The sequence below is a fragment of the Chrysochloris asiatica genome, unplaced genomic scaffold, assembly GCF_000296735.1.
Source record: "Chrysochloris asiatica unplaced genomic scaffold, ChrAsi1.0 scaffold00221, whole genome shotgun sequence".
Classification (NCBI taxonomy): domain Eukaryota; kingdom Metazoa; phylum Chordata; class Mammalia; order Afrosoricida; family Chrysochloridae; genus Chrysochloris; species Chrysochloris asiatica.
The window spans coordinates 1,480,692-1,500,366 of record NW_006408739.1 but is presented as its reverse complement, the minus strand read 5'-3'; the positions used below and the strand labels follow the sequence as shown (position 1 = coordinate 1,500,366).

Genomic DNA, 19,675 nt, shown 5'->3' with positions numbered 1-19,675 from the left:
TGTTGAGTAACCACCAGACTATTTTTCACTGCAACTGCACCATTTTACATTCCCACGAGCAAAGTATAAGAGTTTCAGTTTCTCCACATCTTTTCTGTTTTAGTAGTAGTAGCAGTAGCAGTACTAGGTGTCACGGTCCCTGAGTGACACAAAGTGTTTGCACTCAGCATCCAACCAAAGGCTTGGAAGTTGAAATCCATCTCTAACAGCACCACGGAAGAAAGACCTAGTGGTCTACTTCTGTAATATTAGAGTCATTGAAAACTCTATAGAGCACAGTTCCACTCTGAAACATGTGAGGTTGCCATTGAGTCAAAGTTGACTCAGTGGCAACAGATTTTTAGTAGATGTTAACTAAGTATCATGTGGTGTTGTGGGCTAATGCATCAGACTGCAAAGTCGCATGAACTGCAAGGTCAGTGGCTCAAGCTCCACCAGCTGCTCCTTGGAAACCCTAGACAGGGTCACTATGGGTCAGAATCAAGTCGATGGCACTTAACAACAACAAGAAGTAGCATTTCAGAGTTCTGGTGTGGCACAGTGGGTTAATGTGCTGGACTGCAAAGTCATTTGAACTGCAAGGTCGGTGGTTCAAAGTCACCAGCCCCTCCTCGGAAACCCTATACAGGGTCGCTGTGGGTCAGAACTGACTCAATGGCACTGAACAACAAAGTAGTATTTCATTTTCGGTTTTATTTTTTTCCTTTTTAAAAATAGCTTTATTGTGGTAAAATATATAAAACAGGCCCCTGCCAATTTTACATTTTTTGCATATACAATAGATTATGTTCATCATGTTGTGTAACCATCACTACTATTAATTTAAAAATAATTCTGCCATCAGTAATAGAAACACAATGCCTCCTAAGCAATGAATCTTCCTTTTCCTCTTCTTCCTACATCTAACCATAATAAATGTTGGTGTCTATACATCTGCATATTCTAGGTAGTTCATATCATAAGTACGATCATACACCATTTATATTTTTGTGGCTAATTCATTTCACTTAATATAATTCATCATGTTGGACCATGTATCAGGACTTCGTTTCCCTTTTTAACTAATATTTCATGTGTACATATATACACACACACACATATATATATATGCATATGTGTGTGTGTGTGTGTGTGTGTATAATCACATTTGTTTATCTATCTATTGATGGATATTTAGGTTTCTACTACTGCAGTGAATATTGGTGTTCAAATTTCTGTGTCACTGCTTTCAATTCTTTTGGGTACTCATATATCCAAAAATATATGGGATTGCTGAGTCCCTTGGTAGCTGTTTAACTTTTTGAGAAACTGCCAAGTTGTTTACCACAGTGGCTGAACCATTTTACATTGCCACCAGCAATGGATGAGGGCTCGAGTTTCTCCACACTCTGTCCAACACATGTTGTTTTCTACTTTTTTGAGAGTTGCCATCCTTTTGTTGTTGTCAATTGCCATTGAGTCCATTCTGGTTCATGGCAGCCCCATGTGTGCTTAGTAGAACTGCTATGACCTTTTGCAAACAGATCACAAAGACTTACTTATAAGGAACTTTTGGATAAGTTTGAACCAGTAACCTTTCAGTTAATAGCCCTGTGCTTAATCGTTTGACCAACCAGGCATTCCATAGAAGCTGTATTTGTGGGTGAGAAGTGGTGTCTCATTATGGTTTTGATTTTCATCTCCTTCATGACTGATGATGTCAAGCATTTATTCACATAGTCGTTTATGTGTCTTCTTTGGAGAAATGTCTTTTCAAGTTCTTTCCCCAAATTTTAATTGTTTTCTTGTTGACTTATAGAAGTTCTTTTTATATTCTGGAAAATGAACACTTATTAGATATATGATTTGTAAACATTGTCTTCTGTTCTGTAGAGGGTTTTTCATTTTCTAGGTGATGCTTGCCTGTTAGTATACAAAAGTTGTCCATTTTAGAAAGTCCAATTTTTCTTTTTTTTTTTTTTTTCATTTGTTGCTTGTTCGTTGGAGTGTCATATCTAACAATCTGTTGCCAAATTCAGTGTCCTGAAAATTAATCCATAGGTTTTTTCTTAAGACCTTTATGATTTTAGTGTTTTTAGTTAGGCCACTGATCCCTTTTGAGTTAATTTTATACATAGCATGAGGTAGGAGTACAACTTCCTTCTTTTAAATGTGGATATCCAGATGTCCTGGCACCATTTGCTGAAGAAACCATTCTTTCCCTATAGATTTCTGCATCCCTATTGCAAACCAACTGACTGGCCAGAGATGCATGAGTACTTTGGCTTTCTTGTTGGTACTGATCTTAAGGTTAGTCCTGATATGTGCTGGTCTAAATAAAATTACCTTTCTTCTCTCTTACGTGCACACACATTTTTCAATTTTTTATTACCACTACTCTTTGACTATTGCCTGTGGATTCTTAAAGACAATTTTGAAATATGGATAGCATGGGTATTTTTATGCTATTATGTGTTTTGAAAGTTGAAGACGTGTGACAAGAATAATCTTGGTAAGAAGCCCCATTCAGCTATTAGTCACCTCATTTGCATTTGTCCACTTTCATACTGAAGTTTCCCACATAATATTTTTGTTGCTTTTTCCTTTTCCTCAAGTGGTTTTTTTGTTTATTTTTTATTAGAAACCACCTGTCTTATATGTAGTTAGCTGCCACCTGTCTTATATATACTTAGCTGTTTCTTCTCTCTTCCTTTCCTTTTCCAGTGAATACTAGCCCAATCCATTTAATCCGCCTCGAAAGAGTATGAACCTCATAATTGCTATTAGCATGTGGATGTGTGTATCAGTTGGTTGTAAAACAGAAAAATAGAATGGGCATAGATAGTTACTGTAGTATTCCAGTGTGGTGACCTAACTGTATACCATGCCTGAATTCTAGGCCAACAAGCTCACAAGAATATAGGAAGCATACTCTGAATGAAACTAGCATAAATAAATTAGGTATAATATTTCTGACTGTAACATTCTAAGTCATGTAGTAACTGTCAAAGGGCTTTTTATCAATGTACCTATTTAAGTTTAGTTGAGGAAGTCCTAGTGTAGCACTGTCAGATAAGCACTGAAGTGCAAACCACAAGATTGGTGGTTAAAGCTCTGCAGGAAAAAGATGAGGCTTTGTTTTCCCACAAAAGATGTACAGCCTGAAAAACCCTATACAGGGTTGAAATGAGTCAGAACTAACTCAACAATACTTAACAAAAACAAGTTTAGTTGAGCTAAAACATAATAACTAATGAATCCCAGATTTCAAATCTGTAAAGCCAGTTAACTTCACAGACTATAAACCTTATCCTAAGTATCTTATGCAGATATATATGCAGGAGAAAGACTGACGAAGAATTTGTTGATGGTTCAAAATAAATCTATAAATGTTTGAGTAAGACTTATTTGAACAAATATTTTTAATAGTCGGTCTTTATTACACTAAAAGTTTTTAATTTTAAAATCCTTAAAAATTAAATGTTTATCATTATTAACAGCAGTTTCTATTTTTCTTTTGTTTTAAATAGCGTTTATCTATTTCTTCACATGTTTAGTGAAGAATGTGGGTAAGCAAAGAAAAACTTAAAATTATCCCTGAGCTGGTCCTGGTGTAGGATAAACACTGGACTCCTAACAGCAAGGTTGGTGGTTCAAATCCATCAGCTGCTTCTTGGAAACCCCTATACAGGGTTGCTATGAATTGGTACATCTTTATAGTAAAAGGATAGTTGATAAGATGTGTTAGATCTCTGAATTATACAAATGGTTTACACTCAGCTACTGGTCAAAAGACTCCTGGTGTGACTCTGTAGGACCAGCACTGGCCTGTGAACCACAAGGTCAGTACGTCAAACCCTCCAGCTGCTCCTCAGAAACCCTATACAGGGTGGCTATGAGTCCAAACTGACTTGACAGCACTTGAAAACAACAGCTAATCAAAGGATTGGTGTTTCCAGCTCCCTCAACAGTGCACACAAGAATGGCCTGGCAATCTCCTTCTGTAAAGGCAGCAGCTGCTAGAACGTGTGGAGCCAAGTTCTAGTCTGTAACACATGGGCTTCCAGGAGTCCGAATCCACTCTATGGCAATGGTTTAATATAGTATGTAAGGGTTTTAGGAGCTAGAAAATTCAGATGAGTTTCTGTAGTTAGACCTAATTATATTTCTCATGTAACAGCCATGCAATGCACAGAACAGCAGAGCTACTAAAAAAGGTTCTTGTTGGACACTGTCAAGTCTCTTCTGATTCATAGCAACTCTATATAGGTTTTCTGAGAGCAGTTGGTAGGTTTTGCATTGCTGACCTGTGGTTAGCAGTCCAGTGCTTATCCAACAGCACCACACCAGAGCTCAACAAAGGTTGTTGTTGTTGTTATTGTTGTATGTGCCATGGAGTCAGTTCTGACTCATAGAGACCCTGTACAGGGTTTCTGAGGCTGTAAATCTTTACGGGAGCAGAAAGCCTCATCTTTCTCCCACAGAACAGCTGGTAGTTTCAAACTGCTGACCTTGTGGTTCGCAACCCGATTCGTAACCACTACACTACCAGAGCTCCTTACCAAAGATAGGTAGTGGGAATAAATTCACTCAAGGTGAATCCTAGGACAGTTATTACAATTTAACAGTAAGTCTCTGAACCAAAAAGAATTGACTGACATTCAACCAATTCAGAATTTAACATATAATCCAGACTGATAACACTGAAAGAAGCCAAGGCTGCACTGAAGACATTAGGAATAAACAAGACTCCAGGAATTGATGCAATAGCAATTGAAATGTTTTAACAAATTGATGTTACACCAGAAGCATGCATTAGTCTATGTCAATAATTGTGTAAAACAGCTAGCTAGGCAACTACCTGAAAGAAATCCAGTCCAAAGAAAGGTGACCTAACAGAATGAAGAAATTATCAAACAATAACATTACTATCACATGCAAGTAAAACTTTGCTAACTATAATTAAAAAAACATTCCATCAGCACATTAGCAGGGAGTTTCCAGAAACTCAAGTTAGATTCAAGAAAGGATATGGAATGAAGGATATCATCAGTGATATCCCTCAAGATACACCAAATGTATCTTGGCTGAAAGCAAAGAATACCAGAACAATGTTTACTTAATGTTTTATTGAGTATGAAAGGCATTCAACTGTGTGGATAATAACAAACGATGGTAATGTTGATAAGATTGGGAATTCTAGAATACTTCGTTGTGTTCGTGAGGAACTGTACATAGACCAAGAGGCAGGCCTTCTAACAGAATGAGGGATGCTGTGTGGTTTAAAATAAGGAAAGCTGTGCATCTGAATTATATCTTTTCACCATACTTCTTAGGTCTGTAGGCTAAACAAACAGTCCTAGAAGCTGGACTATGAAGAAGAATGTGGTATCAAGACTGGAAGAAGGTTCATTAACAATCTGATATGCAGGTGATACAATCTTACTTGCTGAAAACAAAGAGGACTTGAAGCATTAAAAATCCTCACAACTGGACCAATAAACTTCAGAATAAATGGAGAAAAGATTGAAGGTGTCAAGGATTTCATTTAACCTGGATCCACAATCAATGCTCAATAAATCAGTATATTGTATGGGGCAAATCTCCTGCATAAGACCTCTCTAGAGTATTTAAAGAGTAAAGATATCACTTTGTGGATTAATGTGCACCTTACCCAAGCCATGATGTTTTCAGTGTACTCATATGCATGTGAAGTTAGTGAAAAAGGAAGATAAGAGATGATGCATTCGAATTATAGTATTGGTGAAGACTAAAAAGTATAGCCAAAATGCTCCTTAGAAGCAAGGATGGCAAGATTTCATTTTACATACTTTGAACATACTTATTCAGTCTGTATGCTGAACAAATAATCAGAAAAGCTAGATTATATGAAGAAATACATGGCATCAGGGTTGGAGGTAGGCTTATTAATAACCTGAAGTATACAGGTGATACAACCTTTCTTGCTGAAAGCCAAGAGGACTTAAAATACTTGTTGATGAAGATCAAAGACCACAGCTTTTGGTATGGGTTACTTCTTAATGTAAAGACAACAAACAGCCTCACCACTGGACCAATAAGCAGCATCCATATCAATGGGGAAATGACTGAAGTTGTGAATGACTTCATTTTGCTTGGATCAACAATCAACACTCATGGAAGGAGCAGTCAAGAAATCAAACCATGTAGTGCATTGGGCAAATCTGTGGCACAAACCTCTTTAAAGTATTGAAGAGCAAACATGTCAGTTTGAGGACTAAGGTATACCTGATCCAGGCCATGTATTTTCAGTAACCTCATATGCATTTGAAAGTTGGATAGCAAATAAGGAAGAATGTGGAAGAATTGATGCATTTGAGTTATGGTGTTGGAGGAAAATATAGAAAGTATCATGGACAGCCAAAAGAACAAATAGATTTGTGTTGGAAGAAATACAGCCAGAGTGCTTCTTGGAAGCCAGGATTGCCAGACTTTTTGTCTCTCATACTTCGGACATATTGTCAGGAAAGACCAGTCCCTGGAGAAGGTAAAATGGAGGGTCGGAAAAAAAGAGGAAGACCCCCAAAGAGATGGATTGGCACAGTGGCAGACTCAGTGGACTCAAACGTAGCAACCATTGTGAGGTTGGCCCAGGATTGGGCAGTATTTCATTCTCTTGTGCATAGGCTTGCTATGAGTTGGTACCAACTCGATGGCACCTAACAACAACAACAACTTTGAACATATTATTAAGAAGGACCAGTCCCCGGAAAAGGACATCATGCTTAATAAAGCAGAGGGTCATCGAAAAGAGAAAGGTTCCTAATGAGCTTGATTGACACAGTGGCTGCAACAATAGGCTTAAACAACAATGATTGTGAGGCTGGTGCAAGACAGGGCAGTGTTTCATTCTGTTGTGCATAGGGTCACTACAAGTCGAAACCAACTTGATGGTACTAACAGCAGCTATAAAATAAGGAAGATAGAAAACACACATTTTAAAAATATAGTATATTTGTGTGCCATACAAGTATATATTTGATCAATTCCTGTTTGATGAGAAAGCAGTAAAATAAACTGACCAAGAACAGATCCGATATCTCAAAAACTATTGAGGGGGAAAAAGTACACACATCTAATACAATCTTCAGGAGAAAGTTGATGCTTTTTGGCCCAAGCGTTGCTGACCGTCCAAACCATAGGCTCTGAGGATCAGACTTTAGCCACCTGGCAGACATAGCAAGATGTCCCTTATCTGATTATTCAGTTATGCTGGTTAGTAATTCCATACATGAGCCCTGGATACCCACAGATAAATGTAAAAACCTTCCCTAAAAGCCGAGACTGTAAATTCCAAAAAGGCAAAGTTTTTCCCAAAAAAAAAAAGCTAAAGAGGATAGAGAGAAACACTGTTAACTGATGGTATGTGGAGGGGATTATAATCAATGTAATGAAACAAGGTATATGAATGTTTGAATGTGAAACCGATGATGTGCCCTGAAAACTTTCACTCAATCCACAATAAAAAACCTTAAAAAAAAAAAAAATTACAACCTAGGACACTCTGTACTTGGTTGCTATGAGTTGGAGCTGACTTGAATGCATTTAATATATTTAACATATATTTTATATGTTTATTTAATGTATATAATTTAACATATATTAATACAATATATTCTCATATATATTTAACATATATTAATGTATTATTATAATTATATTGATTATAATGTAATCAATATAATTATAATTAATATTAATATATTAATACAATATAGTCTCAGCATCCTGAATGAGTTATAGGAATGTGAATTTACACTGTTGTTAAGTGTTGTTGAGTCAGTTCCGACTGATAACAATCCTGTATTGGGTTTCCGAATTAGTAGCTGGTGAGTTTGAACTGCCGACTTTGTGGTTCTCAATCCAGTGCTAATCCTACAGTGCCACAGCAGGAGTCCAAAAGTAACTTTAATGCCTGCACTGTCCAGGAATGGAGCCCAGGTCAACGGCTTGGAAGGCAGCTATGCTAGCCACTATACCACCAACACTTACACTAGTGGGAGGGAATAGAACCAGTAACATGGATGGAGCAAAATGCAGACTGCAAGGGGTTTGCATTTGCTCCATCCAAATCATCTCAAACTACCTATAAACCTAATTTAGCCATGTTCTAAGAAAGAATGTCTCTTCTTACTCATACTTTTCCTTACACATGATTATTTAGGGTTTTTTTTTTTTAATTTTTTTAAAGTCTGCAATGAAGCTTTAACCAGAAATTTAAACATTTCATCCAGAAATGTAATTTCTGAATTGAACAGTAATCTAATAATAACAACAAAATAAATTATGTCAGATTACAAAGAAAGACAAATTAAAATCATTCTAAAATATTCTTGAAAAACAAATTGTGATATAGTAACATATGCCTGCTGTGGTGTTATAGGATAAGCTCTGGTCCAAAAGGTTCTTTGAACCGCAGGGTTGGTGGTTCAAACTCACCAGTCACTACTTGAAAACTCTATACATGTTCGTAATGAGTCGGAACCAACTGCTCGGCACTTAACAACATTTTCAAATGCATTAAATAACAAAATCTAGCAGCAGGTCTAATAACTACTGTAACTTGAATGTGAACAATGTTTTTAAATATTCCTGGATCACAAGGTCGTTTTGAACCACAAGGTCGGCAGTTCAAACTTACCAGCCACTTCTCAGAAACCCTATACAGGGTCACTATGAGTCAGAACCTACTGAATGGCACTTAACAACAATAATTTTAAAAGATTCTATAGTAGACACCTAAGCTCATAATGAAAGAAAAATTTAAAAATTAATTATATTTGTGAATATAAAAATTATACTTTGTTTCTTCCATGCCAGACAATGAATTTCAAACTTTCATCCACATATTTTCCCAAGACATCCATGGGCCACAGTTAAGAACCCCTGGAAATTTCCTCCTTTCTCAGATGAGGAAATGAAAGCCTGTATTGGTGTGGCACTATAGGTTAATGCACTGGACTGCAAAGTCACTGTGAACCATGAGATCAGTGGTTCAAGCTGCTCCTCAGAAACCCTAGGTAGGGTCACTATGGGTCAGAACTGACTCGATGGCATTAACAACAACAACAACAGAAGCAAGTCATAAAACTAAAAATTCGATTACTAATATCACTGAATAGTATGTACAGACAATGTTAAATGTGAACTTAATTTTCTGGGTAAACTTTCACCAAAAACACATTTCATTTTAAAAATTAGATTTATCCTTGCAGAGCTAACTTCAGATTTTTATCAGGTTTTTCCTAAAGCTTTAGTGTAGAAATTCAGTTATTTCTCACTAATTCATTGCATGATCTAGAGCAAAACTTTATTCCATTGTATCTCAAATTCTACCCATGGAAAATGTGCACCAGTTTCTGTCAAGCTGATTCTGATCCCTGGCAACCCCTTATATGTCAGATTACAACTGTGCTCCATAGGGTTTACAGTGGCTTATTTTTCAGGCCTTTATTTCAAGACACTTTATCATGGACTTAACTGCCAAACTTTTTATTAGCAGCTTTTCTCTTTAGCCATTTGCACCACCCAGGGAATCCATGTATCATATAAGTTGTTGGGTGCCATTACGTCAGTTCTGACTCCTAGCAACCTGTGTACAACAGAGTAGAGCACTGCCCGATCCTGCACCATCCTCACAATTGTTGGAGCCTATAATTACTGCCATTGTGTCGATCCATCTCATTGGGGATCTTCCGATTCTTCTCTGACCCTCTGACTCTCCACTTTACCAAACATGATGTCCTTCTCCAGGGATTGATCCCTCTTGGCAATGTTTCGAAAGTACTATCATCCTTACTTCTAAAGATCATTCTGTTTGTACTTCTTCCAAAACAGATTTGTTTGTTCATTGTACTTTCAATATTCTTCGCCAACACTATAATTCAAATTCATTTTTGATGACTTTCCAATTTTTTTAGATTCATACTTCATACATTCTACTTTCTGATTATTAATGGATGTTTACAGCTGTTTCCTCAGCAAATGAAGGTCCCAAAAGCTTTGCTTCATCTACTCATTAAGGTCAACTTTACTTCAAGGAACAGCTCTTGCCGTCATATTTTGAATGCATTCCAACCTGAGGGGTTCATCTTCCAGCACTGTATCTGACACCTCTCCTTCTCCCTAATCTGTCTGAGTCTTGAAGCCTCACTGAAACCTGTCCACCATGGGTGACCCTGCTAGTATTTCAAATACCAGTGGCATAACTTCCAGCATCACAGCAACACAAGTTACCACAGTATGACAAACTGACAGACAAGTGGTAGGTATAAAATGTTGTTAAGTGCCGTCAAGTCAGTCCCAACTCAGTGACCCCATATAAGGTTTCTGAGGCACACCTGGTATGTTTGAACCGCCAACCTGCCTGTTTAAAGTGACTTTGTGGTCCAGTGCTTATCCTACAGTGCCACGCCAGAACTCTTGGTTGTAGGATAAGCATTGGACTGCTAACAGCAAGATCAGCAGTTCAAACCCACTAGCCGCTCCTTAGAAACCCTAATGCAGCATCATTGTGAGTTGGAACCAACTTGTCAGAACTTAACAACAGATGCAGAATATAGCTGACTTAAAATCTTCAAATGACTTTGATTTGTATTGTCTGTTTCATTTATGAGGACCCGCGGTGACCTGGTGGTTAAGTGCTTGGCTGCTAACTGGAAGGTCAGCAGCTGAAACTCACAAGCTGCTTGGCAGGAGAAATATGTGATAGTCTACTCCCATAAAGACCACAGCCTTGAAAATCCTGTGGGATAGTTCGAATCATCCTATAAATTCACTATGAGTCAACATCAATTTGGGGGCAATGGGTTTGCTTGGTTGGGTGATTTTTGTGGGTGTGTTATTTCATTTACAGTTACTTTCACATTCACATACGTTATCCTACTTAATTCCATCAAAAAAAATTTTTTTTTGAGAAGGAAATTAAAGCTCCAAGTTGTTTAATGTCATGTTCAAAGTCACACAGCTAGGAAGAGTGGAAGACACAGTATCATAAATACTACTATTGAGTGCCAAATGACGTTTCCTTTATCTATCATATTGACTTTCATGTCATAAGTAAACCGAAATTCTTTGAGTTCTTTAATTGAATATAAGTGTTGTCATGTCAGAAGCCTAATTAAACACAAATGAGTTGTCGTTACTCTTAGATGAGCCAAATACTTGTATCTTAGTTTATTAGGATAAAGTGATAGATGAATGAATGTTTTTAAGTGCCATCTAGTTAGTTCCAATTCATAGTGAGCCTGTATAGGGTTTCAGAGGAATAACTGGTGAGTTTTAACTGCCGACCTTGCAGTTCAAACCCATCGCAAGATAGTGCTTATTATATGGGGCCACAACAGGACTCCAAATCTTTGTGGAATCAGAAAACCTCATCTTTCTCCCACAGAGAGACTGGCAGGCTTGAACCCCAGACTTTGTGGTTCCTAGCCCAGTGCTTGTTATATAGAGCCACTGTACTCCTCGATGAATAAATGGAACAATGGAAAAGATCTTTTCAAGAATCATTCTGTTTCTGTCATTAGAAGTGAAAAGAGAAAGATTTGGAAATCTGAGATTGTAGAGTTGCTACTGGCTTACTGTTGTTCATATCAAACCTTTCTTTTTGTTTCTGGGTGGGCTAAAGAGGCAAATAACCTAAGGCAAATCAATGACAAGGAGGCCCATTTTCTCTATCTTTTTAACTTACTTTGTATGAGTATGTGATACTAAAAGAACTTTGTTATTTAGAGGCAGATTACTCTAAAATAAATTTAGTAAGGTAGAAAAAGTAAAAAAGGATCATGATGCATCAGAAATCTCTATCATTTCTGTCATTGTGTAACCTCATCATATAAAATATAAAACATCCTGCTCTTGCAGAAAATAAGGAACTTTTTTACCTTTACCTGAAACCCTTGATATAAAGAACCTCTACTGGACTCAAAATGTCCTTATTTGAATAACCCTAAGTTATTATAACACTGTGGTCTAATGCGTCAGAATGCAAAGTCGGTGAATGCAAGGTTGGTGGTTCAAGCTCGCCAGCTGCTCCTTGGAAACCCTATACAGGGTTACTATGGGTCAGAATCGACTCGATGGCACTTAACAACAACAACAACAAGAAGTAATATTCAGGATCCCTGGTGGTACAATTATTAAGCACTTATCTGCTAACCAAGAAGTTAGTGGTTCAAACTCACCAGTTGCCCCATGGAAGAACGATATGACAGTCTGCTTTCTTAAAAATTTAGTTTTCTAAATTCTTGAGACCGTTCTGATACGCAAATATCTTAACTATAACCTACATAGTTACCATATGTTAGCTCTTAATACTAACAATGTCCGATTAAGTAAAATTCATTTTAAAGTTGATAAAAAACAGTTTTGTGTAGTATAAGATTAGCTATGGTCATACTTAAAGTATCCAAAAATAACTTTTAATTTGCTGGAATTGAAAAGAGCAATAATTACCACAAACTAAATACTCAGATTTAGCAAATATTTATTCTGTACAAAGTACTATATTTGACATAGTAGGAAAAATTAAGAGAACAAATGACATTGTCCTTTGCCTCTAAGATCTTACAGTCATACCATCAATAATGAGAATAAGAGTAATTATGGTGACTTTGATAACCAGTAACCAGGACAGTGACAGATTATCCGAGAAGGTCAATGATTCTGAGGCTAGGTCTGGCTGGCATGTCTGTCTCCTAGCCTCCACAGCTCCTTCCTACAGAAGCAAAGCCTCATACCTCTGCTTACTAATACTAATCTGTAGAGAACAGATTGACATGCTTTTCACCAGCAAACCCAAATCCAACCTACTGCCATAGAATCAATTTCAACTAGTAATGACCTTATATAGCGTTTTCAAGACCACAGACCATGTAAAATTGTTCACTACAAATTAATAAATAAACACAAGTAAATTTGTGCTTACCTTTCTTATTGGTTTTATCCCCTGCTGAGAATTTGAATTTTCACCTCGCATATAGGAGGGGCCTTCAAAAAATTCATGGAAAAAAATGGAATTAAAAGTTAATGGAATTTTTTCACTTCTTGAAGCTCCCTGATATTGAAAGAGAGCTTGCATTTTAACAAGATTCCCAGGTACTTGTTATGTATACATATTAACATGCTGTTAAAATGTAGATTCTGTTTCCTGGTTCAGTATATCTGAAGTGGAAATGCAAATTATCTGCAAAGGGTTTAACTCCAAAATGAACCAGTTCAGAGTCCTGCTTGTAACATCACTATGATTGGAGGATCAGTTAAATGCTTGAAGAGTTGAAGGAAACCTAGAAATAGATTCTGATAATGGCTGCACAGCCATATACATTTATTAAAACTGTCAAAATGATATGAAATGGGTGAATTTTATGGTAATAAATTATATCTTAATAATGCTATGAAATAAAACAGTTTAGGGAAAGAAGTTATTTCTAATTGAGGAATTTGGGGAATATATTTTGGCACCTGGTGCAATTTAATCTGGATCTGATACGACAAGTAGTATTTGGATCAGGAAATGACGTATTTCTTCTAGAGTCAACAACTTATCTGTACGTCTAGAAGCTCAAGAGTGCAGGGCATAATCTAGAGGAACTAGTTTAGACTGCTCCTTATCTTAGATTTTATGGCTTGCATCCCTATTAGTACATATGACTGGCTATACAGCTAATAATATGTCTAAAAAGTTCCGATCAGTACTTATTGAAAAATATATAATTGTACAGTCCTCTCGTGGGTCAAAACCAAGAGCTTGCCCTGCTGCTTCTGATGAGGAAATAACAAGGAGGAGGCTCCGCTAATCATAATAACTGCTCACATTTGTTTTGGCCTTTGTAGCTTAAAAATCACTGATATGTGTGCATTTCCTTTGAGCCAGCCCCACAACAATTTCTTTGATGAGAAAACAGATTATTATCAGGTCCAGATCCTAAAATATTTAAGCAATTCTAAAAGGAAGGTGAAGATATTCTGGCCTGCTAAGATGAGGGAGAGAACAATTACAGATCTTCAAATTGGGATGTCACACATGAGTCAAAATTCAAATCATAGAAAAAGAATAAAATAGATGACATTAATTAATGTCATCAATAATAGGAAAACAAAGTTGAGATTTTTTTTTTCATGAACTGATAGGACCATGTTCTTGCCAGTAACAGTACATGTTAAAGTAAGTCTGGTTGCCAGTAGGGGAAAGTACATGGAAACTTAGTAAAAGTTGCTAAATAGATAGCCTTCTTATTGCTTATTTTTTAGAATGTAAAAATACTAAATTTTAAATTGAGTTTTTCTGCACCAATGCCGTAGAACATCTCAGATTACATAACTGAGCAGATTTATAAAAACTTAACTTCTGATTTAAAATGTAACTGCTAGCCAGCAGAATCAAGCTGAAAGTTTGAAGATAGGGCTTTCATAATGTCCATCAAAGAAAATGGCTTCTTTCATTGTTGACTGTGACCCTATTTTACAAACTGCTCACAATTTTTCAATATGAGCTATATTGTAGAAATTTATTTCATGCATTTTCAAGGAAAAAAGGATGCAAAATAGAAACAATCTCTATGAAATCTGAGTGTGTTAACCTGCAATCAAATGCAATCATCATTTTAATATTTACACATCCTTATATTGTTTTGAACCTATTCTTAACTGGGTTTATTATATTTGTTTCTTTCCTCCCTTACTTCTGTGAAATACAGAAGGGAAAGGATATTTGTTATTCACACATTTGTACCTTACTAACTGGTGTTACACATCTGGCTTCCACTGGAGAGCCCCTGACATCGCAGGGAACGGTGATAAAAATTCCACACACTAGCTTCAAGCTGGGGGCTCGTAGCTACTGCAGCATTGAAACGGGGTCTTTATCTGGCTTCTTTAAAATAAGCATGGTGATGGGATGGTTTAAGGGAAGAACACCTCAAATCACATGACCACTGCTGTGCTTCTGTGTGTCCTGCTTTCTTCATTACAGCTTGGCACTACATTCTTTCCCTGTATCTTAGCTTGTGTGTGTACTGAGTGTGGGGGAGTCAGTGGATGGTGATCTATTATGCATGTATCTTTCAGTGTTAGAGTGATGTGCCTTCCCTTTCTGTGTCGTAAATTATGGTCACAGATTAAATCTTATGTGTTCCTGAGAAGTTAAGCCTTCTTGTTCTAACTGGTGTGAGATCTGTGTGTTTTGATGTTTACACTCTCAGTTGTTCTTCATGTTGCATTAAACATAAGTTTAACTGTTCTCCCATGAGAGTTAGCTTTTCATGTTGGGCTGAAAACAGTCTTCATTCCTGTATAGCAATTCATGTTATTATAACCTATGGCTTTCAATTGTACCTCCCATATTGAAGAGCTGACTTTAAACACTGTGCTATTCTTGTTATGACCTAAGCATAAGGTAAGTCACTTCTCTAACTGTATCTAACGATTGTGGTTGTTTGTTAAAATTTTCTCACCTTTTTTTAAAAGGCATTTTCACTTTTTCCGTATCATTTAATACATGCTATCCTTCCTCTAATTTTTGTTTCATGTCATAAGATTTTTAAAGGACAATATGATCTTAAGCAAAAATTTTATCACACATGTAAACACAATGTTGAAATGAGTTATTTAGTGTCCCAAAGTATAACTAAATTGTCAGTCTCTTGTGTTTTTCATTGTCTCCATTGATTTTAATATTATATATGGTTTTTGTATGTTATTTTAGTTTTGATTTGAGTTGAAAGGGTGATTGTCAACATTATATAAAGCAGATGTCAGTTACAGTAAAATAGTATCAACCAGTAGAATAAAGATAATATTAACATTATACCTTTCATTAATCCCCAACAAATTTGGTATTAAGTCAGAAATCTCATTTTATTTTGGTTTTCAGACATTCTTTTTTTTCCATTGAATCTAGCTAGACTAATGTAAAGGGGGGAGGGGGATCTTTTATAAAACCAGAAACAAACCTCCATTACCTCTTTTGCAGGCCTTATGTTTGAGAATGAAGAATAATAGTTGTTTTCAACTTTATTCTTTTAAGTAAATCTCACTACATTGTGATTGAGGGGATAGTAAAAGTCTTCATTTGCAATTTTATAAAATGACGTAAATATTTAAAAGATGAGTAATTTAATGATGAAATAGTATCATTTGCTATCTATAAAAATAAAAAGCAGTTGTTTTGTGGTTTGGGTTTTTTTAAATTATGATTTCTCTCAATAGTCTTTTTTTTATCTAAGGTCACAAAAGTAAATACATTCTTACAGTCATTGATTTTAATAGTTGGTTAGTCCCAAATCTGGTTCAGATAGCCAATGCAAGGTCACTGAGAAAACATTGTTTATACTGTGAACCTTGTGCTCTGATTTGTTCTCATTATCCAGATTAATCAGCATCCAGATTTCTCTTCCAAAACGATTTGATATATATACTTCCAAACTGAGATGCCACAAAGCAATAGTTGAGAGTCTCTTAGCCCATCATGATGGCTGCTATACACAAGGTCAGCAGTTCAAATCTGCCAGCCGCTTCTTGGGAGAAAGATGTTCCCATAAAGATTTACAGCCTTGGAAACTCTATACAGGGTCACAATAAATTGGAACCGACTCTGGCACACAACAACATGAATGATTTGCTGTTTTAAACCACTTAAGGAAGAGGAGAGGGTGTTTGGTTTTGGTTTTGGTTTGGGGAATTTTTTTGGTTTCTGTTTGTTTGTTTGGGTGTTTTGTTGTTGTTTTGAGAAAGCCAGCTACTTCTTCTCCATCACTTCCACTTAGACATTATTTAGATCAGTTGAAACATTTTATGATAATTTGAGCTACTCATCTGAACTGTTGTGTTCATTGTAAATCTCTTGTTTCTATCCATACACTAGCTCCACTCTAGATTGGAAGGGCTTAAAGATGAACTCTGGAGGAATAGAGGCTACGATTTAAGAGTAACTATTACTGATCAAAGGAGCTGCTTTTCCATTCGCAAAGGTTGCTTTGCGCTATGGGCTTGAGCTCCTTCTGTTTCTACATCTTGTTGAAGAGTTTCTTGACTTCCATTGACTTCTTTCAACTCTGTTTTTGTCTTTCAACATTTCTTTCTTTTCCTACTCTCTCCCAGAGTTTTCTCTTTTAGTTTTCTCTTGTGTTCTTAAATCTCTCTTAAAATGCAGTTTCTCTCTCTTTATTCAGCTTGTCTGTTAGTGTTTGTTTCGTTTCTCCTTTAAGGCCGTAGTTGCTTAGTTAAACTCATTTTCATTCCATGGTATGCCAACCTGCCTGTTTATTTTGCTGCAAGTTCATTAGTCATTCTTACCCTCTTGGTATGAATCTTCACTAAGAAATAGCAGAACATTCTGCATTTACATACTATCACCCCTGTAGGTTTATACTTGCTTTTCTAGATTCATTCTGCAAGCCTCTCGCCCCCTTTTCTTTTCCTCTCTCTCATGCCATCCTTCCTGTATTTGTTTTTTTTTTTTAAGTAGTCATTAATTTCTTTCCCATTTGGTCCAGAATTGTTCTTCAATGTAAAAGAATATAAGAATATTAACTTTTCCATTACAGAGTTTTAAAAATAAAAACAATCTGGGCCAAAAGAGAATAACTTAAATATTTGGAATTATTTTCTCTTTGTGTGCGTGTGTGTGTGTGTGTGTGTGTGTGTGTGTGTGTTTGAGTTTTGTTGGGGATTTTTCCCCCCATTGTGTGTATGTTTGTGCTTTTTTTTTATTATCATTGTTGTTTCTTTAAACATTAACAATTGTTTTTTTCAGGGAAGGACAACCATAACCCACCCTAAGTTGCAACATTCCTTTCATAAGTTGTTTCATTACAATAAATAGATTGTTTTAAGCTGTAGAAATTAATTTGTCATGTATATACCCATTTGGGGCAAGCTGCTGCAGAGTGAAAAGAAGAGGCATGGAACTTAAACACAGTTTCCTGAGACTTTAACAACAGTGTTAATGCCAGCCAATGTGACCCTTGAATTCAACAGTTTTGTAAAACATTTAAAAGGATGTTCCACTTCAACATAAAATATTTTGAGTCAAAGCTAAGGGTTTTAGATTGATAACTATATATACACACAGAAGACGTTAATAATTTAGTTCAATTTCACTGATTTCTAACAAGAACATCTTTTATAACTAATAGTGTAATTAAACTCAGTTATTATAGTCAGTAAACAACCAAGATTATTAAAATCAAAAGCCAAAATTATATATAAAAAGTTTTCTGTATTTTTCCTCTCAATATATCTCTTTAGACTAAAAATGAGTACAGTGGAATATTTGATTACAACTTTATTACTTAAATTGTTTCATTTTATTACCTGAATCAGTAGATATATTAGAATACATCAAGGGTCTGTATTCACAACTGAATCTGTGACAAATTGAAATATTTTTATAGATACCAGTTTCAGATACATATTTTTAAAAATTGCCTTTGGTTCAACCTCTGTATAATACTGTACTTTGTTGTTCTTCACATATTTTTTTCTATAAGTCAGTTGACTATTTCTTTAAAATAGAAGAGAGATTTAAATATATATATATATATATATGACAAATATAAAATATTTTGACTATATATATATATATAAAAAACAAATGTAAAATATTTTTACTATCAAGTTTTGATATCTGAGATACATAAAGCCTCTGCTTCTAAACCTCAGGAGCTTGCCCATTAAATTTGCATATATGGCTATCCATGTTATAAGCCCTAAATTACTGAGTTTATGCTCTCTCTACAGGTCCAGTCCAGGTGCAGCAGTAAGGAGAACATTCTTAGAGCCAGTAAGTATTTCATCATTGTAGGTGGGCTACTGAAGAGAAACAATGGGGAAATTTTATTTCAAGAATATTAATATTAAAAAAAATTAATATTAGGTCTTTCATCTTCTGAAAGTGTTGGTTATTATCAATATATTAATGAATATTTCCCTTATTCCAGTTATCATTCAGGCATAAAGCAGAACTTTGATAGCACTCTTAGTAAGCTATTAATGAACTCCTCTGTACTCTAAGATAAAAACTCTTTAATTGCCCCACTGCCAAAAAGTTATTTGAAAACAAATTGACTGAAAATAATACTAATATAAATTTACTAGAGGGGTCTAACTAGGCAAAGAAGAACATGTGACTCCTAAGAGGGCATATAATCATGTTTTGAATGTGAATTCCTAAAAGGTCTTGTTTTAGTGTATAGTATACTAAACCCAGGATAAAGAAGTCTTCATTTTATATTATGACTTTATCACCAATAGAAGTAAGTTGGAAGTCATTTAGCTTTATGTATTATTAATTTATCTATCTTATAATAAATAACTTTTCCTCACCTGTATCCTTGAAATTATGTGACAATGAAAGTTGTACCTTAAGATCTATAGAATCCCAAGAGGAAAATGTTAATTATTTTATTGTTGTGCCCTGTCACTTAATAGCCTAATGGCACCCTCCCATATCCTTCATGATCATTATCAGAAGAAGCAGCACAGGTAGACCATACTGAAATGTCTGCTGGGTAGGCACAAAAGTAGGAATTTAATAAATGATATAATTTCTATTTCCATTAGAATGTCTGCATGATTCAGCAATCAAAAAAGTAATTGGGGAGAACTGGCTAAACCCCAGAGACATTCTGCTGCTTTGCTTGTTGGGCGTGGGGAA

The 19,675-nt window shown here is 35.8% G+C and overlaps 1 protein-coding gene across 1 annotated transcript in view; it reads left to right on the top strand.

Annotated features, from left to right (window-relative positions):
* LOC102813504 (gephyrin-like) overlaps window positions 1-19,675 on the top strand; it is a 750,251-nt gene that overhangs the window by 463,850 nt on the left and 266,726 nt on the right. The window contains exon 10 of the mRNA XM_006873064.1: window positions 18,760-18,802. Coding sequence (XP_006873126.1) covers window positions 18,760-18,802 — 43 coding nt within the window. The remainder of the gene's footprint in view (window positions 1-18,759; window positions 18,803-19,675) is intronic.